The sequence below is a fragment of the Ictidomys tridecemlineatus genome, chromosome 1 (assembly GCF_052094955.1).
Source record: "Ictidomys tridecemlineatus isolate mIctTri1 chromosome 1, mIctTri1.hap1, whole genome shotgun sequence".
Taxonomy (NCBI): Eukaryota; Metazoa; Chordata; class Mammalia; order Rodentia; family Sciuridae; genus Ictidomys; species Ictidomys tridecemlineatus.
The window spans coordinates 67968344-67980745 of NC_135477.1; the positions used below are offsets into that span (position 1 = coordinate 67968344).

Here is a 12402-nt window from a genome sequence, read left to right on the forward strand (position 1 = left end):
TATGAATAACACAACCGCTGCCTGTGTAAACACAGAAAAGCCTGGAGGGATCGGCCACCTAAGTGACATTTATACTGAGCGTAAAGAAGGGGCGTAAAGAAGCTGGCACAGGTCTCAGCTTGTCTTTCTGGGCGGTTAATTTCCAAAAAAAATATTTTCCAAAAAAAGGTATTACTTTTGTATTTTAAAGGGCAGATCTCAATTATGCTTTTTAAATGAATACACCTCTACTTCATAGTCTGAAATGTACTTTTAAATACAGTTTAAACGTATTGTGCTAAAGAGAATGACTATGTAAAAATACTTCTATCAGATCAAAAACCACGCCGCTTTAAATTAGCTTTCGGTTGGCGGTTTCCCGCTAGTGGAACGAAAACAAAACCGCCCTTGACGTCAAGGGAGGCGGACTCTCTCGGTTACCATGGTGAAGTCTATGCGGCCATTTTGACTCAGGTCAATTCAAACGGAGGCTGTCATGGTGGGGGTGGGGCTTCACAGAAAGTCTGCAGAATAATAGATGGGAAAGGAATTATGCGTCTCAATAATAACCGGCTGAAAGAATCACACAAGATCCGGCGCTGAAAGCTTAACCAAATTAGTGGGACGTTGAGACGTAGGTTCTGCGAAGAAGCGGAACTTTGCAAGTGGATCTCTAAGGTTTCTGCCCGGATTTTGAGAGCGGCTTCCTTCGCTCAGCGGAAGTGTGGGTCACAAGAGGACGACTCTTACAAGAATCCGCTATCGGCTGTGTGCACAACCGGAATCATGTCTAGTTTGGCGGTGAGAGACCCGGCAATGGATCGATCGCTGCGTTCCGTGTTCGTGGGAAACATCCCGTATGAGGCAACTGAGGAGCAGTTAAAGGACATTTTCTCGGAGGTTGGTTCTGTTGTCAGTTTCCGTCTCGTATATGATAGAGAGACGGGAAAACCCAAAGGTTATGGCTTCTGCGAGTACCAAGACCAGGAGACCGCGCTTAGTGCCATGCGGAACCTCAATGGGCGTGAGTTCAGTGGGAGAGCGCTTCGGGTGGACAATGCTGCCAGTGAAAAGAATAAGGAGGAGTTAAAAAGCCTGGGGCCTGCAGCACCCATCATTGACTCCCCCTATGGGGACCCTATCGATCCAGAAGATGCCCCTGAATCAATTACCAGAGCAGTTGCCAGTCTCCCTCCGGAGCAGATGTTTGAGCTGATGAAGCAGATGAAGCTCTGCGTCCAAAATAGTCACCAAGAAGCTCGAAACATGTTACTTCAGAATCCACAACTGGCTTATGCGCTTCTGCAAGCACAAGTAGTGATGCGAATCATGGATCCTGAAATTGCTCTGAAAATTCTGCATCGCAAGATACATGTAACACCACTGATCCCAGGCAAATCTCAGACTGTGTCTGGCCCTGTGCCTGTGCCTGTGCCTGTGCCTGGCCCTGGCCCTGGCCCTGGTCCTGGCCCTGGCCCTGGGCTATGCCCAGGACCTAATGTTCTACTGAACCAACAGAATCCTCCAGCTCCTCAGCCTCAACATTTGGCTAGAAGACCTGTTAAGGACATTCCTCCTCTGATGCAGACTCCTATCCAGGGTGGAATTCCAGCTCCAGGACCAATACCTGCAGGAGTTCCTGGACCTGGTCCTGGTTCCTTAACTCCTGGAGGAGCAATGCAGGCACAAGTTGGAATACCAGGAGTTGGTCCGGTGCCTTTAGAACGGGGACAAGTACCTATGTCCGATCCTAGAGCTCCTATGCCTCGTGGACCCATGACTGCTGGTGGCCTACCTCCTCGAGGACTGTTAGGAGATGCTCCAAATGACCCACGTGGCGGGACTCTGCTTTCAGTTACTGGAGAAGTAGAACCCAGGGGTTATCTGGGTCCACCCCATCAAGGTCCCCCCATGCACCATGCCTCTGGTCATGACACTCGTGGCCCTTCCTCGCATGATTTGAGAGGAGGGCCATTATCAGATCCCAGATTGCTAATTGGAGAGCCTAGAGGACCCATGATAGATCAAAGGGGTCTACCTATGGATGGTAGAGGAGGTAGAGATTCTCGTGGGATGGAGGCTCGAGCCATGGAAACAGAGGTCTTAGAGACAAGAGTGATGGAGAGAAGAGCAGTGGAAAGTTGTGCAATGGAAGCCAGAGGGATGGAAGCAAGAGGCATGGATGCAAGAGGATTAGAGATGAGAGGCCCTGGCCCAGGTTCAAGAGGCCCCATGACTGGTGGAATACAGGGTCCTGGTCCCATTAATATAGGGGCAAGTGGTCCTCAGGGACCTAGACAGGTCCCAAGCATTTCAGGAGTGGGAAATCCTGGAGGTGGCATGCAGGGGGCAGGTATACAAGGAGCAGGTATGCAGGGAGCAGGCATACAAGGAGGAGGAATGCAGGGAACAGGCATACAAGGTGTGGGAATACAAGGAGCAGGTATGCAGGGGGCAAGCAAGCAAGGTGGAGGCCAGCCAAGCAGTTTTAGTCCTGGGCAGAGTCAGGTAACTCCACAAGATCAAGAAAAAGCAGCTTTGATCATGCAGGTTCTTCAGCTGACCGCAGATCAGATTGCCATGCTGCCACCCGAGCAAAGGCAGAGTATCCTGATTTTAAAAGAGCAAATCCAGAAATCCACTGGAGCGTCTTAAAAGGTTTTTAAAAATACTTGGTTGTAGTTTCATAGAATTTATTCTGTAGCATAGAAAATGGGTGCAAAAAAGCTGATTTCTGCATCCCTACACTTTAATGATAGGGTTTCCCTCGTAGAACCTAATCACATTTCTCATTGTCTTTTGTGTTTTCATTTTTAATTGAGGGTAGGGGGTGGAGGGAGTGGGGCTGTTCACTTTTAAGTCACTGTAAATATACAAAAATAATTCTGAAAATGATTATACTATACCAAATAAGATTACAAAGAATGCAGCAATATTATAGTCTCTGTACTATGTGAACTACATTTTTAAAATATTGGGTAAAACAATGTGAAAACTGCACATAAAGACTAAAAGGCAACCTGTTAAATGTTAATGTTTAAGGATTTTTGGTTGTATAAACATTTACCTCAAAATATAAGATATATTTTTTGGTAAACCATTCAAAATACAGAATCCTATTTTGGAGGCAATACAGCTTTGTATTAGATTAAACATTGTTTTAGTTTTGGAATTATTTTGAAATGTTAGGGCTAACAGGATGAGTTTAAATATGTGGTTTTAGAGTTTTTTTTAAAAAAAGCTGTTACCTGAAAAATCAAGGAATCCACCTGGTTTAATGTAGTTCATTTATACTTCTCTTCAGAGACAAGCAGTATTTGCCCTGGCCCTGGCTGTGATGATTTTACAGGGATAGTTCTAGGATAAACCAGGTTACTTAAGTCTCCTCTGATGAGACCCCGTAATTTCTCAGTACTTTCCTGTTTCTCAAGAGTCTTTAAGCCCTAAATCTGAATCTGAGTGATTCGTACATCCTTCCCAAAAATCAGTGTCAAAGGACCATCTGAGTGAGGAGGATACACAGCACTGGGCTTTTCATGAATAGTGGAAGGTTTCTTTCAGTAAAGCTCCAGTTTCCTTGTAACTAGCTTCCACGTATAGATGGTATCCATTTGGTCAGTGAGAATCAGGAGTTAAAAATCTTAGTCTCAACATTTAGCATGCCTTTTTTTCTTGTTTCATAAACTGCTTTTTTCTATTGCCACTGTATCAGATCATTGAGGCAAAGATAGGTAGAGATGTTCTAGACTGAATACTTGCTCAGTTGACTTATTACTCACTTTTGACAAGTCATTTAATCCTAATATACTTATCTATAAGATATACTTAAAATCAATAGGAAAGTGGAACTTAACACGTTTCCTTTAGAGGTACCATCTAATTTAATTTTAAACCTTGAGGATGTGGACACATAAACATTTTATCACAGTCTAAGTAGTAATTAACAGAAGAATAAACTCCCAGATAACCAGCCAATTTTCCTCTGGAGAAGGAAACCCAGTATCTAGTTACAGAAGGAAAAATATCTTAATACAAGGACAATATTGACACTTAGAAATGAAGTTATTTTCCTTTTGCCAGGCTTTTACATTTTGAATGGATAATTAATTCTCATTTTACAAAGTTTTCATTCCTATGCTGTTCTTTGCTGTTTGCTTTGCTTTTTGTTGTGGTGGTTTATACTGTTAAATTTCTTGTGTTTTCTGTTTCTCCTGTGTTAGAGAAGATAATTCACCTGTGTATGTGCGAAAGTTCTAGTTAATATTCATTTAGAGTTTGGCTTGGTTACTTTGAAATTGTAGTTGCTTTATCCTAAAGCTTTCACTGAAGGGCTCTAGTTGTGAAAACTATTACATTATAGTCTTTGTTCTAGTAAAATCTCTGCATTGTTTAATAAAAACATTGTACAATTAAGGCTGATTTCAGTTTTCATATTTAATTTGAATGAATACATTATTTGGAAGTTTGTTGTTCTTAAGAGATAGGCCAGGGCCTGATTACTTTTGTTAATTAAAAAGACAAAACTAATGAAAGTGCAAAAAATTGATGAAAATTCATTTAGATCCATTTTCATCCATACAGTTCAACAGTTGAAATAACTATAAAGCATGTGTTACTCTATGGTTTGTATCAGAAGCAATATCTTGTTGATAGTCAGATGTTAGGCTTATGCTGGTGTTTCCCACAGAGAACTCTGTGTTAAGGAGCAGCTTACAGGTATCTTCATTACTGAAACACTATGTTTACTTGTAGCCCCTACTCCCATATTCCCATTGCCAGTAGACTAAAAACTCTGAACATAGGAACCATCTTACTCATTCCTGTATTCACTATTGAAAAATCACAGGTGGGAATAAAGGGCAATTTAAAGTGTCTTAGAGGAAAAAAATTCTCATTAAGAGCACTTAAGTATGGGCTGGGGCTGGGGGCTCAGTGGTAGAGTGCTTGCTGAGCAAACGTGAGGTCCTGGGTTCGATTCTCAGCATTGCATATAAATAAATGAATAAATAAAGGTTCACCAACATCTAAAAAAAAGTATTAAAAAAAAGAACACTTAAGTTTACCTGAGAGGATTTAGATTAAAAGAAATGAGTTATAAGGACTATTTGCATAAATTATTAATTAGAAGTATGATAAAAGCAAACATTTGAACTCTTTGAAAAGTTAATAAGATAGCTTCTCTTCATTTCCAATTAACAATCTCAGTGTTCCAGTATTAATATAGGAAGTAGAGAGGCTTATTTAATTTGATAGTAAAGAATAATTCAAAGAACACATGTCGGCTACAATCAGAACCTTCTGCATTTTACTACACAACCATCAATTACAACTCTTGGCATCCAGCATTTTTCATAACATACAGAATACAAATGCAATCGTAAATTCATTCATAATAAAGGTTGAAGATGATTGGCTATGTTTTCTTTGGTGCTTATTCCTTTTGGGGAGTACATATTTCTTGGGATTATAGAATGATAAATCAGTGCCTTCCCACCAGTCTTCCCATTTCTATCACTTGTTGGTGAATACAAAAGTGTGTTTTAACATCTGCTGATTTTCTAGGATTTCTAATATTTGGAGTTGAGCTGTAAGCCTATGTCAATCTCGGGCAAAGGTAAGGCCAATGTAAGTGAGATTTTATATAACTTTTCAAAGATAGTTTTCAGATTTGTTAGAAAGGCATTTTTTAAAAAGCCCTTATAATCAGCTTGCAAGGCTTCTTGCTTTTATCATGCTGTGATGGGACATTACACTTACAGAACCTAATTTTCTATGGTATGTCAAGCCTTTCTCTTAGTTCTGATGAAGTCTAAGGATAATTATGTGGATCAACCTAAATTGGGAAAAACTGAATTAATCACAGACCTCTCACTGCTTTATTTCATCAGCTAATCTTTAGACAGACTTCCCTGGTTACCATTTGCTTTTCTCATCTCATTAAGAATGCTCTGGCTGGGTATGGTGGCGCAGGCCTGTAATCCCAGTAGCTTGGGAGGCTGAGGCAGGAGGATAGCGAGTTCAAAGTCAGCCTCAGCAATGGCGAGGCACTAAGCAACTCAGTGAGACCCTGTCTCTAAATAAAATACAAAATAGGTCTGGGGATGTGTGGCTCAGTGGTTGAGTGCCCCTGAGTTCAATCCCAAGTTCCAAAAAAGAAGAAGAAGAAAAAAAAAAGAATCTTTGTAGCCAAAAACCGATTTATATTTAAAGAAATGAACTATTAAATTATTAAAACTGTTTATACCTAATATAACTAAATATTGACAAATATAAAGTGGATATATGATTCTGATATATAGAGAGAGTACATATATATACATTTTCTAATCTTAACAAAACTTTTCATATTTTCATTTGCTTTTATATTATTTTCACATCTAGAAACAAAAGTTTACTCCTTTGGTTTAAAATTCACCATCACAAATGTCCATATTACAGATCATTTTTCTCATGATATATTAACTCTCAGGCTTCTTGTTGATATTTTTCTATCACAATATTACCTCAGTAGAGGGCATGCACTATGTCAAAAGTGATACATTAAATACTATATATAGGAATACCTGGATATTTACCAACTGTAAAGAAAGGGGTTACTTTACAAGTAGATATTAAGACCCAAAGATAGGTAAGTAATCATCAAGGAGTTAGAACAAAATTCATAACAATATCAACCATAATGAATTTTGTATGACTCGGTGTAATATTTGCAGACATTTGAAATGAATCAGGTGTGTCATAAAAAAATAAGCATTTAGAAACATTACATAGTTATCTCATGGAAGTAGAACAGATTATCTTTTGGGTATTAAGATATGAAATCAACAGTTTTCCCCAAATTATTATGTCTCGTTTATTTAATTAGCTGTCTTAATCAGAATTTTGTCTTGTTACATTAAACATATCCTTTTATAATTCTGCAAAATCTGTTAACCACTTCAATGTATTTTTCAATTTGTGATTGTACTACTACCTCACCTTATTACCTGGAGTCAATATGAAGCAACCTGAGCCAGTTTAGGAATCTACTTGTTTTTTCTCTGGACATTAAAATCTTCAAATTAATCTTCCTTGGAAAAAATATATATCTGTTATAACTCAGTTCCCAATTTCCCTTGTTTTAAGCATTCATTTTAATATCATTGATCATGTACCACATGACAAAATGGTACAGTTTGAGTTAACAATATAACAGAAAGCCCTAAATTGGAGCTTTTGGTGTATTAGCATTCATAAAACCATACTGTATGTCACAAATATCACCCTTGTTCACAGTTAAATCATTTTAGCTATATAAATTAGGACTATTGCCAGACAAAACTTTGTTTGAGAGAAGTAAACAATTAGAATATATTCCCTATCATTAGCTAATCCTATATCCAAAATGATTTCATTTTTTAAATACTAATCAATCATAAAAAAACCCTACTCATCTATTTTTAGCAACAGAGAAATTGTTGAAACCTCCAGAATTACTGTCCCCTAAAGTTTTTAATATCTTGGGATAAGGATTCTCAAATTGTGGCCTTTGAGCCAGTTGAGCTTGCAGATATATTTTGTTGACCAGCCCAATTTTCTCAAAAATTTTGAATTTGAATGCATATTTTTCCAATTTGGTCATAGGTCAGAATTTTTCCCTATGGTATTATACTTGGCTTGAGTCACAGTCAATCCCTATACTTTAATTTTATAATTATTTGCTTTAATTTTGTATAAACATGTAGTTATTAAAGAAAAACTATTGGTATCTAATTTGACAAATATGAAACAAATATTTGGCAACTGGTTTATCAAGTGTATTTCTGCAAAGCCAACCATGAAAATAAACAATAACCCAGAGCAAATAAAAACAAGACAGATGATGAATTTTGTATAGATAGATTTTCATGAAGGAGACTAAACAAAGGGATGTTCTGAGATGTTAACCCAATCAGTGTATTTCTCCCATAAATCTTTTGCATTTTTAATAAATATTAACCCAAAATGACTGCATCTTATTTTTTAATTAAAATGTGTTTATAAAATAAGATTAATATTAATAGTATTAATATATTAATAATATTAAATATTAATAGCTCTAGAATGAACATAGGTCTAGTAGACAGAATAGAGTTCTTAAAATATATCTGTTATATAATCCCAGTAGCTGAGAAGACTGAGGCAAAACTTCACAACCAGCCTGAGTAACTTAGGCTGTAAGCAACTTAGTGAGACCCTGTCTCAAAATGAAAAATGAAAAGGGCTAGGGATGTTGCTCAATGGTTAAGCATCCCTGGGGTTAATTCCCAGTACCTTAAAAAAAATCTATTATGCAACTCCCATATAGCAATTATAGTGATTTAAAAATAATAACTTCCTGTTATTCCCTATGCAAAACCTTTTATGGTTTACATTGCTTATAGAAAAAAATATTTTCTTGACCTATAAAACCTTAGTAATTTCCTTCTTCACTTTGTCAGCATCAGAGTCTATCACAGCCTCTTCACTCATTGCTACATCTATTGTGTATATAGCTTCAGCTCCTCAAATTTGCCAAATACATTTTCCATATAGGCGTAAAAATAGGTATAAATGTAGTAACAGAATATGAATTATGGTTGCAAAAATAGAAGATTATTTATATATATATATGATTATTTATATATATATATTTATATATATATATAAATTTATATTTATATAAAAATTATGTTGAATGTTTTAAGGCATGTATATATTTATCACTTCAATCTTGTTTGTAGACCAGCTTATGCCAAGTGTACTAATTTTTATATATGTATACATATATACATATATGTATATACACATATATATAATAGATATATTAACATAAGTATAAAAAAGGTTCTTTTTATGAAAATATATTGAAAGTTTTGGTAATGTTTTATAGAAGTAAGTGACCAAAAAATGGACCATTGTTAAACTCTGTAGATGTAAGATAATTTCAAAACATAGGTTTAAAATCTTAAAATCTAGAATTATATACCCACATACTTTCTAAGTATTCAAATCTTCATTCCATTTAAAGGAAGTTTAAAACTGGCAGTCTTTGACAACACACTATGTCCAAATTTCATTTTTCTTGGGAATTTTTCAGATAATGGAGGAAAAAAACCTTGAAGTTTGGTGTTGCCATAGTAATCTGTCCTCTATCTCCATGGGTTTCACCCAAGAAAGACTCGAGCCTGGCACCACACACCCATCTGATGTGAAATGCTCAAGCAAATGGAATATGCTTCCATCTCTCGCTAATTAAAATGTGGCCCTTGGACCAGCAGCATAGGCATTACCTGGAAGCCTGATAGAAATGAAGACTCTAAGGTCCCATTCCAGTTCTGTTGAATCAGAGTTTATATTTTAATAAAACCCTCATGGATCCACATGCAAATAAATTTCAAAAGCATCGTATAAAATTAACCTTAAGAGAAATAAAATGGAAAACAAAAATACCTTAAAGACTTAATATTATGGCAAATGGGGAATGTTTAATTTACTCAGTAGTACAAAAGATCAAGAATTGGAAAAAATCTCTACCCAGTTTGAGGAAAATACAGGAGCAAGCCTTCAATATAGACATACTGAACAGGCAAACAGAAAAACAAGAATTGTATTTGTTCCTAGATAATTAAATGAACACTGGACCATAAAAATAGTTGAAATTAATATTTTGAAAGAAGACACCTGAGTGCATTTAGTCCACATATATGAGCCTTTTATGTTCCCCGTGGTGGAGAAAATACTGTGTTGAATAGATAGAAAAGATACATTTATTACATATTTTCACCTGAACACAATAAATTGTCTCAGACAAGCTGTGACTCTGGGATGAACGCTGTCTTTTATAAACAATATCTTATAAAGATGCTTTTTTTTTTTTTTTTGGTACTAAAGATTAAACTCAGGGGCACTTAACCACTGAGCCCCATCTCAAGTTTGTATTTTAGTTAGAGACAGGGTCTCATGGAGTTGCTGAGGTTCTCACTAAATTGCTGAGTTTGGCTTTGAATGTCTGCCTCAGCCTCCTGAGTCACTAGGATTACAGGCGTGCACCACCTTGCTGGGCCCGATCCCACAAGACTCATCATTTTCCTGGAAAGATAAACTCTCCAGCTAGGAATACTGATTTCAACTTAGGGTACTACACTTCTATGATTTTCTCTTCCTATGACCAAGAAATATTCCTATAAGACTCTCACACAATTTAATCAAGGCAATAGATGAACTGTTCTATTGATTCAGTAAGCATAAACCTTTGACAAAATTTTGCTGCTAAAAATTTTTCAAACCTCATCTAAATATTCTAAAGCATCAAAAAGAAATTACCAATAAAGCAAAAACAGTTAAAAGGATCAGTCTAGTATACGTTCTGTTAATTTATTTTCAGTGGATTTATTGGGAAAATTATCAAAACTCTATGCTGCTATTATTGAGCCTTTCAAGTTTGTCTTTGAACCTTATCATAATTAAGGGTACAAATTAACCAAATCAACATTTGTAAATTAAGCCAATTAGGTGTTTTTTTTCCTTAAAGAAAAGTTTACATTGAGTTTAAGTGATTGAACTCAAAACATTTCTAGCAAACATCAATTTAAATTCAATTCAAGGCCTTTCAAGTGGTGACATCAAAGCATTATTGTGAGACTGTGAAAATAACAGGGAACCAGTGAATCTCCCGTGCTCATGTGTGTTCAGACTACTCCTATTGTAGTCCTAATTGAGGGCTCTGTTTGCCTTGTAAAGAAACAAATTTGCTGAAGTGTGTGTGTGTGTGTGTGTGTGTGTGTGTGTGTGTGTGAGAGAGAGAGAGAGAGAGAGAGAGAGAGAGAGAGGAGAGAGAGGAAGAGGAAGAGGAAGAGGAAGGAAGGGAGAGACAGAGGGAGAGAATCTCAGAAGTGTGAGGACTTATAGAATCTTTGGTTGGTGGAGATTTGTTATATTTTTCAGATAAATGTTTTGCCCATTTCCTCCTAGTTAGTGCCAATGTCAGTACATGGCAAACAAGTTAAGTCTTGACAAGTAATAACTGGTTTAAAATGGCCCACATATGGCTGTCCCTCCAGAAGAATTAGAGCTGGTGACTTGGGGGGGGGGAGGCATTTCTGCACTTCCTGTGCACTCTCTTGTTCACCAAGGATTATAAACAAGGAGAGGGAGACAGATGCATTGGATGGTGGCTAATGGTTCCTGGATCAGGATTATGACACATATTTCCTGTAAGGGCCAACCCCCTGTGGGATCTGAAGGTAGCATTTCAGTACAAATTCACTCTTCAAGACAGAAAGGAAAGGCTTAAGTTGTTTTCACTAAGTCTCCCCCAAACTCACAAATTGTTCCACTTTCAGTCATGGCTGGCCACCCCAAGCAGTAGGTGCTCTCTAGCTCATCTTCAGACCCTCAACATATCCTGTTACTATGACACAAAAGCTGTTTTTTTTTTAATAAAAAGAGAAAAATCCACTTATTGTTGCTATAGGCAGAAGTATGATTGTGTAAAATGTTTTTTACAATAGAATTTATATTTACATAGTAATCAAAGACTTTGAGTTGACAGAGACTACAATAACAGAACTTCAGACATCACACAATATTGGGGCAAGAAGGAGATATTTAATTTTGAGGGAGGAAGGTGACAGTAAGGCTCTTTCAAGTGACCTAATACTAACATGGATGTCAGGTTTAAGTAACTATGCCATTTTCCAGACTTGGGCTCCAGGAAAGTAGAGAAAAATAAAAAAGCAGAACTTAGAATGGAAACATATTTATATGCAATAGCAGATTATTTCTAAGGAATCTAAAAAACTAGACATTTTTCTTGCACAGTTCTTGTCAATATCTCAAACAATCCTATGATCTACTTTTAACATTTTTATTGAATCCAAATTGCATAGCATAATTTTTACCCATGTAAAGCATAAAATGCAATAGTTTTTATGGTGTTCACAGAGTTGTACAACCATCGCCATAACCTACATTCAGAACATTCATTTAAGAAGAAACCCCTTATTCATTAGCACTTACTCCCCACCCTCATTCTCCCACCTTCGTGTCCAGGCAAACACTGATCTGCTTTAGGTCTCTATAGAAATTCTGGACATAAATGAGGTTATGTAATATATGATCTTTTGTGATTAGTTTCTTTCACTTCACGTTTTCATGATTCATCTGTAGTGTAGCAGTATTGTTAATATTCCATTATTCCACCTGATATGAATAACATTTCATTTATCTATTCACCACTTGAGGGATATTTGTGTTATTTCTACAATTTGGCTCTTATGAACAGTGCTGCCAAGAACACTTGTGTGCAAGGTTTTGTGTGTGTATGTTTTTAATTTCTCTTAGATATATACCTAGGAGTAGAATTGCTACACCACTTGGGAACTTTATGTTAACCCTTAGAGGAACTGTCACAGTGTTTTCTTT

General features: G+C 36.8%; 2 protein-coding genes across 4 annotated transcripts in view; one reads left to right on the forward strand and one right to left on the reverse strand.

Moving 5' to 3' along the window:
- The window catches only part of Prkg1 (protein kinase cGMP-dependent 1), a 1167449-nt gene that overhangs the window by 501623 nt on the left and 653424 nt on the right, over positions 1–12402 (reverse strand). The window lies entirely within an intron of this gene.
- On the forward strand, positions 488–4392 carry Cstf2t (cleavage stimulation factor subunit 2 tau variant). The gene has a single exon (XM_005340331.5). It carries the CDS (start codon positions 766–768, stop codon positions 2632–2634), a length of 1869 nt encoding a protein of 622 aa, XP_005340388.1. The 5' UTR covers positions 488–765; the 3' UTR covers positions 2635–4392.

Bases quoted from the DNA above. Each gene is read 5' to 3' on its own strand.
- Cstf2t (XM_005340331.5), top strand. From the start codon at position 766: ATGTCTAGTTTGGCGGTGAGAGACCCGGCAATGGATCGATCGCTGCGT.